This window comes from Podarcis cretensis (genome assembly GCF_951804945.1).
Source record: "Podarcis cretensis genome assembly, chromosome: 7".
Lineage (NCBI taxonomy): Eukaryota > Metazoa > Chordata > Lepidosauria > Squamata > Lacertidae > Podarcis > Podarcis cretensis.
This window is the reverse complement of record NC_137176.1, coordinates 58,752,775-58,773,832: the sequence shown is the minus strand read 5'-3', so window position 1 is coordinate 58,773,832 and position 21,058 is coordinate 58,752,775. Positions and strand designations below refer to the sequence as shown.

General features: G+C 38.7%; 1 protein-coding gene across 5 annotated transcripts; it reads left to right on the top strand.

Annotated features, from left to right (window-relative positions):
• The first annotated feature begins 249 nt into the window (after nt 1–249).
• Nucleotides 250–20,805, top strand: MYBL1 (MYB proto-oncogene like 1). 5 transcript variants are annotated; one of them, XM_079985180.1, is made up of 17 exons: nt 250–726; nt 2,188–2,351; nt 4,496–4,601; nt 4,690–4,761; nt 4,967–5,059; nt 5,719–5,939; nt 7,203–7,386; nt 8,755–8,829; nt 9,840–9,938; nt 10,672–10,905; nt 11,319–11,672; nt 12,398–12,543; nt 12,755–12,863; nt 13,400–13,516; nt 14,020–14,124; nt 14,744–14,920; nt 16,260–20,805. In XM_079985180.1, exons 2-17 carry the CDS (start codon nt 2,290–2,292, stop codon nt 16,386–16,388), a joined length of 2,283 nt encoding a protein of 760 aa, XP_079841306.1. In that variant the 5' UTR covers nt 250–726; nt 2,188–2,289; the 3' UTR covers nt 16,389–20,805. The 5 variants fall into 5 exon arrangements, with proteins under 5 accessions (XP_079841306.1, XP_079841304.1, XP_079841305.1 ...); XM_079985178.1 differs by having other exon boundaries at nt 254–726; nt 12,749–12,863; XM_079985179.1 differs by having other exon boundaries at nt 254–726; nt 2,185–2,351; nt 12,749–12,863.
• Nucleotides 20,806–21,058: the final 253 nt, after the last annotated feature.

Sequence of the window (21,058 nt, the reverse complement as noted above, 5' to 3'; positions counted from 1 at the left end):
CTCGCTACTTTTAACGTGTGGGGAAAGGAAAGCGGCACAACAGGCTGACTCAGTACATATCGCAGAGGGTATTTTGCCCGTCCGTGAGCTGCCTTTGGCTACTGCCCTTAAAAACGGGCCGTTTTCGTTTCGGTTGTTTTATCCCCTCACAAGCCCTTGAAGGCTAAAGGACTCCCTCCCCCAGCATGCCTTGCGCCTTAGCCCGCCCTCGGCCCCTCCTCCGGCTCCTTTCCATATCCCGCCACCTTTCTCTCCTTACTGGCCGTTCCCCCTCCTCCCTCGCACCAGCCCCCCTGCTTGGTCGCGTGCTTTCTGGAGCAGCCAATGGCGTAGCAGTCCGCGTGCGCAGATTCAAACGGCGGCTCTGGAAAGAGGCTGGGCGCGAGATTCGGCGGCAGGGACAAAAAAAAAAGGAGAAAAAGGAGCCAGCGAGGGTGGAGGCGGCGGCGGCGCCTGGGGGAAAGCAGCCCTGCCGGAGGAGCTCCGAGCCGTGGCAGCCGAGCGAGGCCCCAGGCGCGGGACTTGGAGCCCGGCTTGCCACCCCTTTCGCTGGGCGTAAGGCCATGTCCCCCATGCGGGGGGCGAGGCGCGGCCGGGGCTGAAAGGCAGCCGCGCCCCCCTCCCCGCCCCCTGGGGGCTGCGCGCCTTGGCCGGTGGTGACAGCCGCGCTCCCTTCTTCTCGCCTTCCTTATGGTGCGCGCCAAGGATGGCGAAGAGGCCGCGCAGGTGAGTGGCCCCCGCAGACCCTCCCGATCGCCCCCTCCCCAAGCCATCTCCAGCGCCCTGCCTGCTGCCCGGGACCTTTGGGGAACCTGAGCCCTGCCTATCCGCGGGAACAGGGGGCTCCTGACAGCCCTCCGGCCGTCTCCACAGATCCCCTCGCCTCAGGAGATCCTCGCTGCCGTTTCCACGTGCCCAGACCATCGGATCCTTTGGTCCTGAATTCACTCTTGCGCCCCAGCGCCTCGACCTGAGTGCATCTTGCCAATGCCAATTAAGGTTCCCGTCTCCCGAAATCATTAATATTATTCACAGAGCACAAGTGGACACAGAATCTTGTGTATTCAGTGGTAATCTTTTCATTTGATTCTCGGATATTCAGTAGTAATCTTTTCACTTGGTTCTCCCCAGCTACAGCACTATTCCAACACTCGGATTTCTTCCCCTTTGGAAATTTATACTGCCCTCTGGGCTCCACCCTATTTTCTTTGTTTTTGTGTTTTGGCATCGAGTCACATAACAATGACAAAAGAGCCTTTCATATTGGTAATTCATGTCCTCTTATCCTGGTAATTCCCTCTGTCGCTTATTTACTGTAGTGTCGATACAGTGGTTTTTCTCTTTTTTTTATCCTTCCTCTGTATGAGAATAGTAGATTGTACAGCTGTTACTAAATCAGACATGGCACTGTGTTTTCTTCCTTGGGAAGGCAAGGTAGAAAGCGAATTATTGTTGTTGTTGGGGGGGGGGACTGCAACAGGAAGGAAAGCAATGCCCATGTTGACCTTAAGGACTTGACAAGAGAGAGAGTGTTGCCTGCATATAAAGACATGTACAGTGTGTTTTATTCTCGTACAAGCTTTTTTTCATATTTCTACAACAAATCACTCTGAAATTTACACCCTGTGTGATCATAGAATTAACACAGATCTCAAAACAAGAATGTGTAATAATTTCATTCTGGTGTAGATAGTTTATGTACAGTATCAAACTAGGTATCCAGGTTAGAGGAAGAACTATTGTGGAATTACTTATCTATCAGATTAAGGTTAACAGTGGATCTAACAAATGCAGTTTGGGTAGTAAACTGCCTTTTTACTTTCATTAGAATATTAAAAATGATTGAAACTGGATTAATTTTTTTTTTAGTTTAGTTTGAATTGGCCGCCTGTTACTTTTCTCTCACATGCACACCCTTGTGGGCTCAATTTTAATTCTATGTTTATTAGTTTTATTTGCAACTCTGGAAATGCTAGCCAACTATCTTATGCCCAATTATTTGGAAGTAAGCCACTTTTGAAATCAATGGGACTTATGTCCAAGTAAAAATGGACAGACTAAGTCTAATGTGAATGACTTTTTGAATGTGAACATGGCTTAAAATGGGATATCATGGCCTGGTTCAAATGTAGTGTTAAGCAGCATTTCTTGTTCTTTGTTTTGTCAAAACTTTTATTTTTTTAGCAGAAAAACAAGACAAATGAAGCATCAAGAACTGGCCAACTGCTATCCTAAACATCTGAGTCGTCTCCTAGCTTTCAATGTATATAACATAAGATTTATTACTGTATGTGCAAGGCTCAACCCTGCCATTCCCCTTTACAAAGCAGAGCAGTAATGTTCTTTCTAAGGTTTGTTTTTAATGTTGAAACCATGGGGTAGCATTCAACTAAATAGTTGTGCTTTGCAGTGAGATTTCACCCCTTTTCCTCTCCCTATGTGCACTCCACACCACCTCCAAATCTGCTCTGGAGGAACACCACCACCACCAAACATATTTGAGAGGGCACATGGGGAGGAGAACATTGTGTTGTGCAAGGAAAAATTCTTTTGTGTTGATGGAACATTTTGTTTAGCGCTCTGTTGAATACAACCCACTGTTTAGAACTTGTTTGCAAATCATATTCTGTGTTTAACTTGGAAATACTGCGAATTCAAATTATAGCCACATTTCTAGGGACTACTTTGAATTACTCATTCTCTCAATGAAGAAAGAGAATTTAAAATAGTGTGACTGCTTTCTATAGTAAAGAAAGAAATACTAGCTGAGCTAAGTTCCCTGAAGAATTACATCTTGAGAGAAGTCAGTTGATGTGGGCATCTCATGTACTGTACATGCTCATCATATACACATAGGAAACTAAACATATCTCATAAGGGCCTCAGAAAAAGAAGACTGTTGTGTATGAGGAATGTATGCATAGTTGTGTGTGTGTGTGTGTGTATTATATTACAGTACATGGGAACACTGTTCCTAAAAAGTTTACATGGGATAACTTATTTGTCTCACTTGATTTTATACAGTGGTTTGTGACTTTGCATCATGGCACTAGTACCAGCTTCCTCAAAGTAGTGTTACTGTTTTCTACACTGGGGAAATCAGTGCATTCCTTACAGGGAAGTATCTTTAGGAAGAATAGGATTTATTCAATACTATTTAGGAACAGTTGCTTCACATCCTCTTGTGTGGATTCTCTAACAAGTGTCACACCAAGAAAGGCATCCAGCAATGTAGAAAAGGAAACCCTTTGGTGACTGAGAGTTATGCTGACATTCATGATTACATCATGGGTTAAGCAACCTATAAACTACAGGTGTTTGTCTCCATAAACACTCAAAGCCTAAGTTAGATGAAGGCAGAAGAAATGTGGAAAGAGTATGCTTCAGAGATAGTGTTGCTTTTTATTATCCCAATACAGAAGCCCCCTTCTCTCTGTTCCTCAGTGTCTGCTTTTACCCCAATCCTGTACACATGCATGTGTGCACATATATCTGTCTAGACTGGCTTTAAAGTATCCAGTGCCACCAAACCCGCCAGCTATCAGGGACTATCATGTACCAGTAGTACACTTGTTGTCTGTACTTTAAAAAGCATAGCTCTTTGGTAACCTTACACCTCACATGTATTGGAAATTTGTAAAATATTTATTTCTGCACATTTATTATAAAGGGAAGGGAAGCAGCTGAAGGGAAGCAGCTGCCGAAACATGTTTGTCTAAATAGGGCATTTACATATATTAATATTGTGTCACAAATATATATTGTAAAGGGGATGGAGGTGAGAAGCCAGTGGGTTTTTTCCTGTTCTTTAATTGTTATACCCTCTTTTTGGAAGGAAGGGTGATACAAATATGGACAAATAAATTTTTTGATGTAAACACCCAATAGTTTTGAAATTAGTTTTTTTTGTCCAGTAGATGGCGCACAGACATCAAGGAGGTACAAGGGTGATGACAATCTTCTTCCTATTTCTTTTATTTCATCATGAGTTCCCAGCTTAATGCTATTTGCTGCACAATATTCTTGTATAGAAATAAATTTAACATAGAAAAATGCATGGTGTGTTTCCCTATACACAGGGCCACCTTTAATGCAATCTGGACGCTTGTTAGTTATGTTTGTGGTTTTCCAATAAAAATTTAACAAGTTCTTATGTAGTCACCCTTCTTCAACAAGACAGATCTTATATAAAACAAATGATACTAAGTTGAGAAACCCAGGACATTAATCTCAGGACCATATTGGATCCTGCCTAAATGGAATATTTGAATCTTTTGCTTGGATGCCCTACATCTTTTTCTTAACTGAAAGCAGTGCAGGGGGTGTCAATGGGAAAATGATGAAGGAGAACTGTCCTTCCCTCATGCTGCTGTTCCACAATTGGAATTGGGCCTTCAGTTGATGATTTGTTATTTTTTAAAAAAGGTTTCTCGAGCTGTTGTGTAAGCCTGGTTTCACTGTCAATGTTAACTTAATATTAGCTTGCACTTTGCAGTGAGGAAGATGATGATGACCTTCACTATGCAGATCATGACTATGAAGTACCACAACAAAAAGGAACGAAGAAGATATGTAACAGAGTAAAATGGACGCGTGATGAGGTGAGCCTTAACCAGGTCATGGCTTTTCTTTATGTTTAGATCTAATGTCATGTGTCTATTTATAAGTTTTTTTAAACTGTATTAACAGGATGAAAAGCTGAAGAAGCTAGTAGAACAGCATGGTACAAGTGACTGGACATTTATTGCTAGTCATCTACAAGTAAGTAGAAATTATTTCAATGAGATTTTTCTTATTTTACATACAAGAGTTCAAAAGCCACACATGCATCTCCATTGCATGTGCCAAGATGTCTCCCACACTGAAGTCAACAACAAAGCTCCTAATGGAATCTCTGGGTGTATAGTGGAGCCTTATGGAGTCTTCAGTTGGAATTATACAGTGATTTTTTTTCATTCTTCTGCAGAATCGTTCCGATTTTCAGTGCCAGCACCGTTGGCAAAAAGTCCTGAATCCAGAACTTATTAAAGGCCCCTGGACTAAGGAAGAAGATCAGAGGGTAAGTGACCTATATTTTTATTGATTATTAATTATGTTTCTGAAAGCACAGTAGGATTGCCCAAGAGTGCACTACCCTGCTTTTACCTTACTGCTTTTACCTTTTGGCCGACTCAATTGAAGGATGGGGTTCACAGTCCCATTGTTGTGCTCTTAAGAGTTTACTTGGATGAAAACCAAAATATAAATTAAATTGCTTGAATATTTTCCCAAATTGATTTCATTTCCCATAGGATAAAGCTATCAGTTTTTCATAACATTGTCATGTATTTAACTATGATGTGTTAAAATGTAACAATTGGTTTGTTTTTCTTACATGTTAAAAGCTTTCTCATTTCACCCTGTACTTGGCCACACAGTATGTGGAAAGGAAGAGTGATATATTTCAGACTGTTTTCCAAAATGCATTTTCTTTCTCATTGGTTGGATGCTGTACAGTTTTTTATTTAAAAAGTCAGTGTCACTCTGTCTTTTGGAACTTTTGAAATATAACTTTTTATCATTTTGCTTGACACAATCTTGTACTACTTCAGTAGTACTATTTTTTTCAAGTACAAATAACCTAAATGAATGTAATTGAGATTCTTTATCATGAATATGGCTATTGTTTTCTTATATAGTAATCAGTTGCATACTGTTGCTGTTCAATTTGTGTTCCAGGTTATTGAGCTTGTTCAGAAATATGGTCCAAAGCGCTGGTCTTTGATTGCAAAGCACTTAAAAGGAAGAATAGGGAAGCAATGTCGAGAACGATGGCATAATCACCTTAATCCTGAGGTAAAGAAATCTTCATGGACTGAGGAGGAGGACAGAATCATCTATGAAGCTCACAAACGCTTGGGAAATCGATGGGCTGAAATTGCGAAGTTGCTTCCCGGAAGGTAAAATCACACTGTTATTTCTAGGTTTCTGAAACCTATTCCAAAATAATTGGCACTGGCCTCCCTCCACTCCCAGATTAGCATGTTCAAAGAAGCTCCACCCTTCTCTATGCCATGTCTTAACTCAATGTTTTTGTGCAGTAGGCTGCGCCATAGCAATAAATGTCCCTCTGCCTGGCCAATCCTGCTAAGCATCCAGTGTTCCCAACTGATCTCCATAGATTTCTCTTAAACTTGTAGAGCAGCACAAGTTTGGGGTGTGTGTGTGTATGTGTATGTTTGTAGGAGCGCGGTCCTTCCTTGCATGTGTTTCTGGGCAGGCATGATTACATCAACCAGTAACCACTGAGGCTTAGAAAAGGAAAGAAGGGAGTTTGGTATATTAGATGCCCTGTGGCCTTCTGGCTCAAGTAACCAGGCAGCAATCTACTGAACTCCTTTAGTTTCTTCAAGCACCCATGATGTTGCTTGATATTGCAACATCTATTTCCCCTCTCCCATCAACCCCTGCCATGCCAAGAATGTTACAGAGCTAAGCTGTGTAAGTGCTCCCCAGAATCAGAATAGAAGGAATTGCTAGTGTAAAAATTTATTTCTATCCAAGAAATGGATTATCTTGTGGTGGATTTTGCAGGATTTGTTGATTAAGTAATTACAAATGTCCTGCTTATCATATAGCATACCTTTCCTCTTTTGTTCTTTTCTGCTCTGCAATTTATCTTGCATTTTGAGTTATTTTAAAATCTGAATCAAATAGTTGTTAATGCTATATTCAGAGCAGTTAAAGTAATACAGATTACTTCCTCCAGATGGCTATGATTCCAATAACAAAGAAACTAATACTTGGGTGGAATCCAAAGGAGGAAGAGAAACATTTTTAAATTCTACTTGTGCAAGTTTCTGTTAGGAAGAATCCTCTTAGGTCCCCTGTCCCTTTCTATTATTATGAAAAAGAAATATTGTACTGTTTTAGAAATATTTGAAATTTCCCCTTTTAATTTAGAGAAGTATTGAAAGGTAACCTTCCTTCTCAATACATTATTTCTCTCATTGTTTCTATCTTGATGTAGCTAAGCTCTCAGGTCAGTGCAATATGTTACTACATAATTTCTACATTTTGGGCACAACGCAGCCAAAGTTAAATAGTGTTCATGTTTTAATTCATTTCAATAAGAGTTAAGCAGGTTATTAACTCTCATCAGTTGAATACATGATACTTTATATTGCTTGACTTTGGCTGGATCTGTCCCATGATTTATTTAGGACTGACAATTCTATCAAAAATCATTGGAACTCCACTATGCGAAGAAAAGTAGAACAAGAAGGATATTTACAAGATGGAATCAAGACTGAGCGACCTTGTTCGTCAAAACTGCCGCACAAAACTTGTGCATCTACAGACCATCTTCATACCCCAAATCAGTTTTACATACCAGTGCAGGCACATGTAAGTTCTTCAGAACCTTTTGTGTGTGTCCAGATTTTTTATTTAAAAAGGGGGGGGGGAAGCATATATTAAAATGGATGGGTAACTTTTTTCTATCAAGGGCTGCATTCTCTCCAGTGGTGAGTAGGACCACTGTTTTTATTTCTCCAAGCAGCCCTTTCTCTTTTCACATCCCCCTCTACACCGCCTCTCCTGCTCTCTCTTCATTCTTGGTCTTCGAAGAGATTAGTCTTCTGCAAAGGACTTTAGAAATTTAGCTTAGGGTTATGGCTAGCCAGGTGAAAAATAAGGCAATGCTCCTGTACCTTTCATAGTTATGTATAGCAAGGGATTTCACTAGATGAAGCTGGCATGACAAGCTAATCTGCTGAAATTCCCTCTTTTTCTGGTATAGACGTTTTCTGTTTCATTTATTTATTAAAATGCATAGTGATGGATGAATACTGATGGATATAATAAAAATTGGAGTGGTTTGTGTAAGAACCATCATAATAAATGACACTGAGTAATGTTTCCAAAAATAAATGAAGAATAACAAAACTATGTATTACAAATTGGGCAGGGTACAAAACAGAGGTTGGGGAGTTAGTTGGAATCCAGGAAATTTGAGTAAATGTTAGTTCTTAAGAGGTATTTAAAAGTTATTGCCTCATGAATGGCCCAAAGGAGGATATTCCTGAGGTGTGCGCTGTTGCTGAGAAGGCCCACTTCTCCTTGTGAAAACTTAGAAATATATTTATTTCATAAAATTAATATACTGCTTGATTGTAGAAAAAAACATTAAGGCAGTTTACAAAAAAGACGGGCTTGGTTTATGCCAAGGGAGGCTGTCTGCTACAGTATGTATCCTGGTCCCAAATTGTTTAGGGCTTTAAATATCAACAGTGAAACATTGAAAGCTACTAGGCAGCCAATTTAGACCGAGACGTGTCAAGATACTCAGTTCCATCTAAGAGCATGTGCATTGCATCTTGCTAACCCTACCAAGGTTGCTCACTCTCTTAAAACTTATATCACAAAGAAACTATTGCTGTTAAAAAAAATTGTTGTTGAGGAAATATTTTCAGAATTTTTATTTAAAAATCCAATGTTTACCCCCTCAATAAGCCTTTTTTTAAAACTCGGAAAATGAGCTCTTGTCTCCAAGTGATACTGATGAATTAAAAGTGTGATAAATGGATATTGTAATGAAAGTGATACGGCGGATAAATTTTCTTTTATAATTTAATAACCTGAGAGTTCCTCATTTGTCTCAAATTGATCAGTTTTTGAAAAAAGTATGTGTCAAATTTAAAAAATATGCTGAAATTGAAAAATGTGTATAAAGTGTATAAAATCAGTGTATAAAGAACTGTTCTAATTTGTTAGATCCCAGGATATCAGTATGTTTCAACAGAAGGCAACTGCATTGACCATGTCACAACTTCTTCAAATTTCATTCAGGTAAGTTCTGTCTATAATGATGAATTTTTAAGCTTTTTATGAAAATATTTGGCAGATAGCATGCAAATGGTTTTTTTTAAGGACTTTATCACGAGGATTGTGTTGAGCAGCAGTTCCATTAAAGTGAATAATGGCTTGTATATAATGTGACCTCTAGGAGAGCATTTTGAGACGAATCCTGTGCAGACGAAAAATGTGTCTATAAGATTAGTTTCAAAGGTTATAAGGTGTTCCCTATTTTCTTGGGGGGGGGCAGATAGAGATTGTGTGACCTACAGTGGCCTGGCTAGCACATCATATTAAATAATACTGCAGTTTAAAACAAACTATTCTGAATACCAGTTGCTGGAAACCACTGGAGGGGACAGTGCTCCTATGCTCAGGTCCTGCAGTTTTGGAGAGTTGCAGCTGGGCAGGAAAACAACAATCCTTTCCTCCCTAGCTGCAACCCACAATCACCTCTCCTCCATTGTAATTAAGCTTCAAAAACCTCTTACTGTAGCCAACAGAGGGCTTCTCTGAAGACTACTTGTACTGTGAGGAGTTCTTTTGGCATGGGGTGGTGGAATAATGATCCCCAGCTGTGAGCCTGTGACCCCTCAGAATTTCTCCTATGTTGCAACTAATCTTGAAAAGCAGTCAGGAGGGACACTGGGGGCACCAGGGAAGGCCTCTGGGTGCATGTGAACCTGTGGGCTCTGTGTTGGCAATCCATTTATATATACATACATATATATATATATATATATATATATATATATATATATATATATGGAACGCTTCACGAACCTGCATGTCATCCTTGCGCAGGGGCCATGCTAATCTTCTCTGTATCACTCCAACCCTAGTACATGTGCTGCCGAAGAGAGCACAGGCAATCCATGTTTTAAATGAGAACTTATCAAAGTTTAATTGAGTTTGCAGAAAATTATAACAGCAAATATGTTGCCATTCTCAGTAATGTGCCCTAAACATAACACTTTGGTGTTGTTTTTTCTTCAATGTATCAGCCATTTGATGATGATCCTGACAAAGAGAAAAAAATTAAGGAACTTGAGCTGTTACTTATGTCGGCTGAGAATGAAATCAGGAGAAAGAGAGTCTCATCTGTAAGAACTTTTTCTCTAAATATCATGATGTCATGATGGCTAATGATCTTTTACTGTGCATATTTTAAACAAATTAATGAATGAACTTTATGATTCTGATTTGTTTCATATGTGTATTCTGCTTTCCTATTCTCCTTTGCTTATACAGGAATCCTTGAGGGAATCCTGTTGGTTTTCCCTGCACAACTGGGACAGTGGGACAAGAGGGAGGGGCAGTTGAGACAGCTTGAATGACATAATGTGCTACTTAGGACAACTATCTTAGAGTTTTTAGAAGAAAGTCTTGGTGCTTTCCATACCTTTTATTGCTAAATTATGGAGGGCAAAGGAAATGTTGCAGGAAGGGAGCTGCATGCACAACAGTAGCTTCTGTGCTATTTCTGCCATTGGCTCTTTCTTTGCATATGGAATGTGTTTCCCTTAGAATCCCAGCATGCTTGAACTATAGCCTAAATGCCAATCAGCGTGGTTTAATTATCAGACCTTCTTCCCAGGGAACTCTGGGAATAGTAGTTCTGAGAGGGGAATTGGGGTCTCACAACCACTCTCACAACACTAAAAGAAACAAACCACAGTTCCCAGGATTCTTTGGGTGAAGCAATGACTGTTTAAATTGAGGTGATACTGCTTTAGGTGGACAGTGCAGGTGGGACCTAGGTTGCCTAAAGGTAATTTATGTTAGTCATCTTTCATGTTTAATATCAATAAAAAGCAACACTTTTTGTATTCTTAGCAAGCTGGAAATTTTTCCAACTGGTCTGGAGGCTTCATCATGGAAGATAGTATGACAAATGCCCTAAATGGCCTTGGGGAACAAACGAATGACTTCTATAATCTGGATGAAACCCAGGCTGCAACAGCTCAGCAGAACTCTCCTACCAAATATTTGGCTGTGGAGGCAAATGCGGTTTTGTCATCTCTACAGACCATTCCAGAATTTGCAGAGACACTAGAACTCATTGAGTCTGTAAGTCTGAATCATCTTATTTCCAGCCTTTAATAAACAGTTATTTTTCATAATATGCAAAAGAGAAACAAACAAACAATATTAACATTAGCACAATATATAGCATTTGTTCTATGTATTGCAAGTGCTACATAATAATAGTGTTTCACTATTAGCTGCTTTATTGGTTCTTGTAAAGAAAAACAATGCAGAATTAGGAATTAACATTCTGGAATAAGATGAGAGAAAATTAGGAGACTGAATTCAAACTAAAAAGACATGCACGTAAGGACTAGAGTTAAATTTAGTCATTTTGTGCTAGAATGACGGTGCATAGTTAAGCAACTGATCCCACCAGTCCAATTCTGTTGAAATAAATCATTCTGTTTATTCCAATAAACACATGGCACAATGTTTCTTTCTCCCCCTTGTAGGATCCTGTAGCATGGAGTGATGTCACCAGCTTTGACCTCTCTGATGCGGCTACGTCCCCTGTCAGTCAAGCTCCAGTAAAACTAATGCGGATTCAGCACAATGATGGGGCCATGGAGTGCCAGTTTAATGTAAGTGTTGTACTAGATGGCAAAAAATCAAGTGACGACGAAGAGTCAGCATCTCCAACTACAGCCAAGTTCAGTACTCCTCCAACTATTTTGCGCAAGAAGAAGAAAACTAGAACTGGACTGTCACCATCAGTCAATGAACAGAACGATGGTTCATGTAGCAATGGTTCCAATTTTGCACTAAAACAAACACCAGTGAAAACACTACCCTTTTCTCCTTCCCAGGTAAATAAAATTAATGTAATTAAACTTGCTTTTATTGAATAGGTTAGGCAGGGTTGTCTACTAAATCCTATAAATCAATAAAAGATGATGTTACGCTATTCATTCACTTGTAACAATTGTGTAGTTAAGTATGCAGCTCTTCCCTGCTCAGTACATTGGTTCTGCACTTTTTAACTATAAGTGACTCAGACCTGTCTTGGATTGTGTCATGTCAGGAATTGAGATTGGCTCTATAAATGGCTTGCAGCTCTTCCATAAAAATTAGTATTGTTTCCTGAATGGCGTAAATCCAACACAGCTTTAAGCCAACAATTTTACAGAAAATCACTGAAAATATTAGAATGATTACTCCAAAAGTTCGGCAAAAGCTCAAAGTAGAATGAAAGGTAGTTTTCATTAGTTGCAAAGACAGCAATGTGATCCTCGGATGAAGGGTGGTATAGAAATTTATTTAGTTATTTAATGATGTTGTTGATATTAACTGATGGGCTTGTATCCAGTGATAGTTCTACACTGTGTAAAACATACCTGGGTACAGCCCATTGTTCTTCTCTGACCTAAGGGTAGAGAATCATTCTTATGAAATCTTCATAATATCATGATGCTGGATGAGAATTTGTCTTGCTACAAGTTGGACAGCTCATAATTGTGTGTATGGAGCAGAGTAATAAAAGCAAAACTGCTCAATTTACATGGAACAATTTGTGTTCTTGTTTTATGTGCAGTTCTTCAACACCTGTTCTGGAAATGAGCAGTTTAACATTGAAAATCCTGCCTTTACATCAACTCCAATTTGTGGCCAGAAGGTTCTTATTACCACACCTTTACATAATAAAGAAGTAACACCCAAAGATCAAAAAGAAAATGCAGGGTAAGTATATGATTGATTTTAAATGGCTTTTAGATATGAATTAAAAACAAAACAAAACCTAGATGTGCTGAAGAATTACTTTGCAAATACCATCAAAGGAAAGTGGGGGAGTGGATTCACTCTCCAAGAATCCTTTACTTAAAATGACTGATTTTGACTATCTAAATAGTAACACACTGCATAAATAACTTTGGTTTTTGGAAAGTTTTAGGACACCTACTATTAGAAGATCGCTGCTAGGTACAACACCAAGGACCCCTACTCCATTTAAGAATGCTTTAGCTGCTCAGGAAAAGAAATATGGTCCTCTGAAAATTGTGGTATGTAGAATTTTGGTTCATATTCCTTTTACGTAACTTTTGGTTCACATTGCCTTGGATACACATACACACATACACAGCTCAGGACCCATTTTTTAATGTAATTGATTTTAAACTGTTTTAAATATTAAGTTTTAAATTGCTGTAACTTCTCTAATGGAGGGTGGGTAAGAAATCACATTATCATTATTAGAGTGGGACTTCTATTTAAATATAAGACTATGCTATGATAGGCAATGTTACTTTGCTTCAAACCAGTTTTTTCTTCCTTTGAAAGTTTAATGGTAATCCTTTGTACTAGTATATAGATATATAGAGAAGCATGGTTTGATTGGTTGTTAATGTCCTCATCTCTTTCCATAGTGTTGTGCTGGATTGCTTCTGGATATTCCATAAATTAAATAATATTACAGTTGAATTACTTGTGCATTGGAATTAAATGTTTTTTTTAAAGTAGTGTACCTAGTGCTATGATATTTAGGAGAAATCATCTCCCGACTTGCCTTCTGCTTGATGTATTTTACCTGTTTGATTAGTCACAGCCCCTTGCCTATCTGGAAGAAGATATCAGAGAAGTTTTAAAGGAGGAAACTGGAACAGATATCTTCTTCAAGGAAGAAGAGGATTCTTTCTACAAGGGCTGCAAACTAGAGGTAAATTACATTACCCTTTTTCAAAGCTCCTTTACAAAGAGGGTGAGGGCACCACCCACCCTTGTTGTTTTTTATGGGTATTATTGGAGGGAGAAATGATTGGGAGCAGAGAAGTGTGTAATTTTGCATGGGGGCAGGGAGTGTGTAATTTTGCCCCACTTTATGTTGCAAGCTTAGGTTGGGGAGATAGCAGAAGTGAGAGAGCTGTTGCTACCTGTAAATACATACTTGTATATTTGGCTAGTTGTCAATTGTATTTCTGTAATTTGGAATTGCTATTAGTCATTAATTTTATTTTGGTTTAGTATTAATGTTTTATTTCTGTGCTGTTATAAAATGTGGAATTTTTCACTTTTTAATCTACTTGTGATACTTGTAAACTGCTTAGTGATTTCTGTGAAATGTGGAGCTGTATAACAGTTTAAAAATACATAGTATTCTAGCTTGCAAGGATTATGGAAACGATTGTAGTTGCTTTTCTTTCTTTAAAATGTTGCTCCTAGAATCCTTCTGTGAAGAAAGTCAGGAAGTCATTAGTTTTGGATCCTTGGGAAAAAGAAGAGCTTGGTGCCCAGTTTTTCACAGAAGACAGTGTTCCAGATGTACAGGTGAACAGCATGAATTAAAATATGGACATATTTAAGGTAGAATGTAAACTAATTTGTTTCTGTAAGTCATAGTTATTTGAAATCTTCTCTATTGACAAGTAGCACAACCAAGCATGACACTGGCTTTAAAAATAATACTACCAAATTTAGATTTTAAATGGCAAGAAAAACAGCAGTCTTGTCTCATTTTGTAATGGAACATTTTTAATATTATTATTTATAGGCCGCTTTTATTCTAGAAAGGTCTTTGTGTTAGTGATACAAGAACACATTTATCTGGATCCATAAAATATTTCAAGCTAGAATTATTGGAATTAAGATGATACAGCCTATTGAAGTCATATCACCAAATGCTGGTTATTTCAAAGTATGCCACTTTTATAAGCTTGCTAAATAGGGATGAACCTACTGGGCCTTATTGTTCGTATTACAGTGATCGTTTTAGGAACATCTGATAAGTATGTGACCACGCATGCACATATTGCACTGAACTCAGAAGTGGCCCACAATTTCACTTAAACACGTGATGCCTTTGAATGTAAATGGGGAGAGTTCTGTATGTCATTTTTTTATTCTTCAATTATTTGATTTAAACTTTTTTTTTTCTTTGTAAATCTAGTCAGAAAATATATATACTACATCACTCCTGATGATTCCATTATTGGAAATACATGACAATAGAGGCAGTAGGACTCCAGAGAAACAGGATTCCAGTTCAACAAAGCTGAATGTAGCAATGAAGAAAAAGCAGAATACTTGCACTTCAAAAAATGTCAAAACAGAAAAAACCTTCCAGGTCTGTATTCAATGCATCTTAATATTCTGCTTTATTTAGTTTAGCTATATGCTATTTGGAAGATTACTTTTTACATTCTTTCCTTTCTATTTGTATTTAGCAGCTTAGATATAAATAAGGAATTGAGGGTTCTTGATGCAGCTTATTTTCTGCAAGATTCTCACGATGCATCCATTACGACTAAATTCAATATTTACCAATGCAAATATGATGCGTTGGTATTGAAATATGATGTGTTGGTATTGAAATATGATGCATTGGTATTGAAATATGCAATGCAAATATGAAGATTTCATTTTAAGTCCAGTAGTACCCATGTTGATATTAGTGCCATGCCCTCTGTGTAGACTTGGAACAGTACTGCTGAGGTTTCAGTAGCCTGCATAGTGCAATGATAATGGTGCACTAGAACCACATTGCAGAAAAACATGGGCAAGACAGTTAAGAGTAATTCAGATGCCTCCCATATTCACAACCAGCCCTCCCCTTCGGCTCCAGTGCATAAGTAAATTACAAAGAGTGGAGATGGATACTGGTGTTCAATGCCTCCCTTTATAAGAGTCCTCTGGAGATGGCAGTTGTACCTCCACCTGGCTGGAGCGCCAAGTGTGAAAAGTGGTTCACAGACATTTTCAGTAATGTTTGTTTATATAGTATGAAACCTTTTTTAAAAAAAAATATAAAAATAATAATAGAGGAATCTGTTTAATGGCACCTTGCGGCTGACAATTTAAAAACTTTTTATTTTAAAATAGCATAAGCTTTCACGGGTGACAACCTATTTCATGGAACTGCTCAGCATCTGAAGTGAGTTGCTTCTACAAAGGCTTGTGCCATTTTGTAAAAAAGAAACTTTTCAAAAAAGCTTGGTGCCATCAAACAGATCTTTCTGTATTTGGAGTAATGTGTTTATATTGAACTGTAAAGTCTGCTGGTGTGATTATTCCCACATTCCAGATGAGGGGGCTGAGGCTGAGAATAGGATCATGTCTTAGGGCCACTTAGTGAAACTGAGAAATGTTGAATTCTTATTGTTAAATGATACATTTTATTTTAAGGTTTGGTTGTGAGGACACTGTCATAAAATGGACTTTCCCTTCTTTGTGCCCCATACCCTCCCTATATCTTCTCCAGAGGGTCCCCCAACCCTATAGAGCAAATTTTCGGGGTGGGGGTGGGGGTGGGGCTACAGGAAAGAGAAGAGGAAGCTGAAATTCTGTCATGCCAGGAGAAGTTACTTTTCCTGTGAGGCAGCCACAATTGGATTCCATATTTCGCTTATAAACAAAAAAGTTTGATGTGACTTGAAAGTAACTGTTACCTGGACCATGTGTTGCAGGCCAATTGTGAATGGGAAGCTGTTGTTTATGGGAAGACTGAAGATCAGCTTATTATGACTGAGCAAGCAAGAAGATACCTGAGCACCTATACAGCTAATGGCAGCACTTCAAGGGCTCTGATCTTGTGATGGTCCCTAAATGTACCAATCTACCTTTTTCCTTTATACTACAGACTTTATACTGAGATTTTTCCCCAGTAATGTATGTATGGATACTTTTTTGAGTTGAAACTGCATTATAAGGGAGAACTTAAGTCTCTTTTTAAACCTTTTTAAAAAGCAAATTTAATTGGTCTTTTAAAAGACCACTCTAAAGAAAATGGTGAAAGGGATATTTTTCTAAGCCGTTTTTTAAATTCTTTATACATTTCTCTTGTTCTTAAGAAGCTTTTAATGTAGAGTAGGTTTACAGGTACTCGGTGATCTGTAAAAGAAAAACATTACACAACTCCTTGAGAATGCTTTTGCTTAAACACATTTGCTTATGTAGCAATTTTTATAAACACAAAAGAAAGACTAAAGGAAGAATAGAAAGTTGCACTACTAGAACTAGGTATGCTGCACAAAATTAACTACAGTGTTAAATGTATTTATTTGAGAATGGTACTTCTAATAAGAGTAGACAAAGGGAAGAATTTAATTTTTATTAGGATAAAGCATCAGTATTCAGAAATCTCAAACTGAGACCATTGTTGAATGTATTGTACAGCATGTGGGAGCAGGAAGGCTTTTGTAAATTTGGAAGGGGGTTTGTTTTTTAATTTATTTTCATTTTAAAGCTTAAGGCTGCAATCTCACCAAGTGCTCGCATATTCCTGCTGCTTTGCAAAACAACACAAACTCAGGAGGAAGCCAGGACAAACTTGCTCTTGCTTGCAGAGAGGAGAGGAGTAGTATCATAACACCCACTTCTCAGAGACAACACCTTTAAGCACTGCTGGCCCTTGCTCCTCCTTTCCATTGTTGTAACCTCAGCCTTATGCAGTGTTTTTATACACAGTCCATTCTGCTAGTTTTTGAGATGAACTACATCCCCTTATTATCCTTTCCCCATAGAAGCAGCAGTCCTGACCAAGTCCTCAGTCTTTTCTTGAATATGAGTCTAAAGCTAACCTGCCAGTTAAACCCCATTCTCCTTCTAGCCTGTGAGTCTTTGGGACTCTAATCACTGCCTTAATTTTGGTAGGACACTTAAGAACTTTCCAGTATATTATCAGTCAGGGGCATTAAGAAGAAGAAGAAATCAATGTGTATTTTGTTTCTTTTAGGAAGCTGCAGTGGGATTACTCCTGCAAAGCTCTTTCATGGGTAGATTGATAGAAGAGCTCTCTTTAGGTCAGAGGATGTGAGCAGCTTGTGACAGTGAAGAATCAGTCTCTTAAAAGATGATGCTCATATTCTCAGTTGCAGGTTGTGACTTTTGACAGGGATGAGAGCATCTTGCTTCTGGTGGAGACTGTTGAGCCTACAAATGGCCCAGGGAAGGGAAGGAGAGCAAGGCCCCAATATCGTATGAAGTATCAGAATTGACTGTGTCATGAAACATTGTACCTTGCAGAAGTTAGCAAATGGAAAATGGGAGAGGAAGCTCAGTTGGGCTGGCCTTTTACAGCAGTTGCTCTGACTTGCTCTCAGTCTCCACAAATGCATCATATTTTACCTGAGGAGATAGATTGGAATGGTGGTGGTACCTGAGCTGTCTGTTGGCTAAGGGGTGTCTCTGAAGATATCCTACTATTCCTAATCAAATCAAAGCAGGAATAAAAGGAAGTGGCCTGTGGTGTGTCTCAGAAGAAGCACAGTGCAAGGTATAAACACATCTCTGTGTGAAAGAGACTTCCTCTTTTCTGTTTTTTTCCTGAGCTGTGTAAACACTGTGAAAGTGGCAAAAGGGAGAATGAGCATCATCTCTGAAGGATGGTGGTGGAGGATCAGCTGCTATGGCAGGATGCATGAAGTATCTGGGTTGCTCTGCGAATGCCAGCCCCAGAAGTGGGTCTATGTGGGCAGAAACGATACAAAGGATTGCAGCCTCAGTGTGCAGATATATATATGTATGCAGGTTGTCTAGAAGCGGATGTTGTTTTCCTGGTAAATAGCTCCAGCAAAAATGAGAAAGAGCGAATTTTAACCTTGGTGCATGGAATAGCAGCGAGATTGCATGCTGTGAAATACATGAATTTGCATTTCATCTATTCGAGATTGCACTATTCCGTTTTAAATCATGTTGGTCTAATATAGTAGTTTTAAAGTTCAGCTTAGTTATACTACAAATATTCCAGGACCCTGGTTATTAAAGGGATACATTTGTGTAGGGACAGAACAAGAGGACATGCTATGTCTCACCTTGTAGCCCTATTTAGGAATCAACACCAATGCATTACATTACACCTCTGAAAGAAATAAGAGTCGGCTCATATAGTTATTTTTCTTGACACAAACAGCCATGGGCTTTCCTTGGCCACATTTTGTGCTTGCTTAAGTGTGGAGAGATGCTGGTGTGAACTGGGCTGTAGATTGGTTAGTTGCAGTGGTTTCTGCAATTGTGCTTGGGAGAAGTGCCAACACAGTCACAGAAGTTGCTGTTGGCGCTATCTCTGTACAGCTCAAGTCACCCTCAATTTTCCCCACCTACCCTGTGTGTGGGCATGCACATGACTAAGGATGATCTATGGTTACTTGCGCTTAGGCTGTGAACTCTTTCTAAAACCATTTATGCCTGCTCTTGGATGCCTCAACGACCCCGTTACAAAACTGTTTAAAATGAAAATTCATTTCCCCCCTTAATATTTGTACATGCTTCTAATCTTCACAGGTTACACCAGTTGCTTCAGTTTACCTGCTTTAGACATTTGCACTTATTTATGTCTGATTTGAAGGAATGTCTTAGTTTTGCTTGTTGTAGCTGTTGTTTTTTTAGTTAATTTCTTGCGAAACATAATGGTGTGCTGTCAACCTTAATACTGACAGGAAAATAGAATTGTGTACTGTAGGTGTTATCTATTTATAAATCTGACACTCTTCCTCTCCACTCCTGGGTGTGCTGCTATAGATACTAGCAGAATCTGCTTGCTGCTATGAGAGATGGAAAGAGCGAGCATCATATGCACTGTATGTAAAATGACAAATAGAATGATGGCATGTTCTCAAGCTAAACTGATATCAACTGTTGCTGTGCATGGAGAAACACAATTACCAGAAAGAAACCTGATACCACATAACACCAAGAACTCTAAAAATGATTTTCCTTATTTTAATATTGTGTGTGTGTGGTATGTAAAGCAATCTCTGACGTTAGCATACTTAAATACAGCTTAAGGCCCCGTATCATAGTTATTTATTTATTATTTTAAATGGATATTTATATATAGGAATATTCACCTCGCTGCCTTTAATGGGCACTCAAGGTTTTTATCCAGTTTTAAAACTGTTAGCGTTTTTTCTGATCAGCTCTGTTGATAAGAGGATTATTCTTCCTCTTCAAAATGTGAGAAGCCAGTTTGGGATTCCCTTTGGCATTGTTGGTTTTGGTGTGTTCTCTCTTTGGTATGTTTCTTTAGAAGATTCCCCACCTGAAGCACAAAGGAGTTAAGTGGATGTGATTAGCATAGTAAGACTGTAATTCAGAGAACCATTCCTACCGTGGCTTTTGACTTTTGCCGTCTTTTTAATCACAGCCCACCCACCTCAAGGCCATGTGGCAAGCTACAGTCATGATGGCTGTTTTAAGTAGCATGTGTGTTGTTAGCCTCTTGTCCTTCTGGGTATACACAAGCGCTTAGCTGTATTTAAAATGTGCTCTCTGGATTACAACCATTATGCCAAGATCCAAAGAGTGTGTGCACCAGTGCTGCCTGGATTTTCCAATTCTAGCTTTAGTTTCTTGTGCTATGTTGGAAGATTCTCTGGAGAGTCCCTGACTTTCTGGAGTATTTCTTGGGAGAACAAGGCATAGCAGGGGACTGGTGTGTGGGGAACAAAGTTCTGCAGTGTACACACAAACACTGCCTGCAGCTCTTTGGGCTGACTCCATGTCTTCATCTATTATGCTTAAAAGATTTGCTGCTTTGCAGGAGGTATGCAAATTATTTGTATTTTTCTTTTTAAATGGTACCAAAGCCTCCAGTACCAAGGTTTAACATAGGTCTCTGGTAAGTAGTACAAACTGGAGCTGGTATTGGTTGAATCTTTCATTTAATTGCTTTCGTGTTGCTTTTAGCAAAAAGAAATAAAAGGTTTTGAGCCTTTGCCATGTTAGATATATTTTGATACTTTTGCAGTCTTAGGTGCATTTGCAATTTTTTAATATATATATATATATATATATAAGTAGAAGACTGTATACCTGCAGCAGCCAAACATGCATGTTGGAAAATGACAGCATCTGTTAATATTTACGTTTCTAAAGTTTTGACTCTAATTATAAGATGAATATCTTTGAAGTTTTGTTGTGTTTTGTTATTTTACTGCAGATTTTGTTTCACTTAAAAGAATCTTGCATACAAAGCAGGAGACCTTAACACAGAAATAAAAACATTTATGTACATATCTACTGGACATTTACTTCTGGGAAATAAGTGTAATCTGTATTGATACTTCGTTTGATTCCTAAATGTGAATCATGCTTTCATATAGAGAATTACCCAAACATTGGAACAAGTTGCTTTAAGCTTTTGGATAGTATGGAGACTTCCTGGAAATTCAATTTTTTGGCTTGCTCTGGGCTACGGGGGCTTCTTCTGACAATGGCACGATTGGTATTGAGTGTGGAGGAAAGGATCAAGGAAAGCTAGATTGAG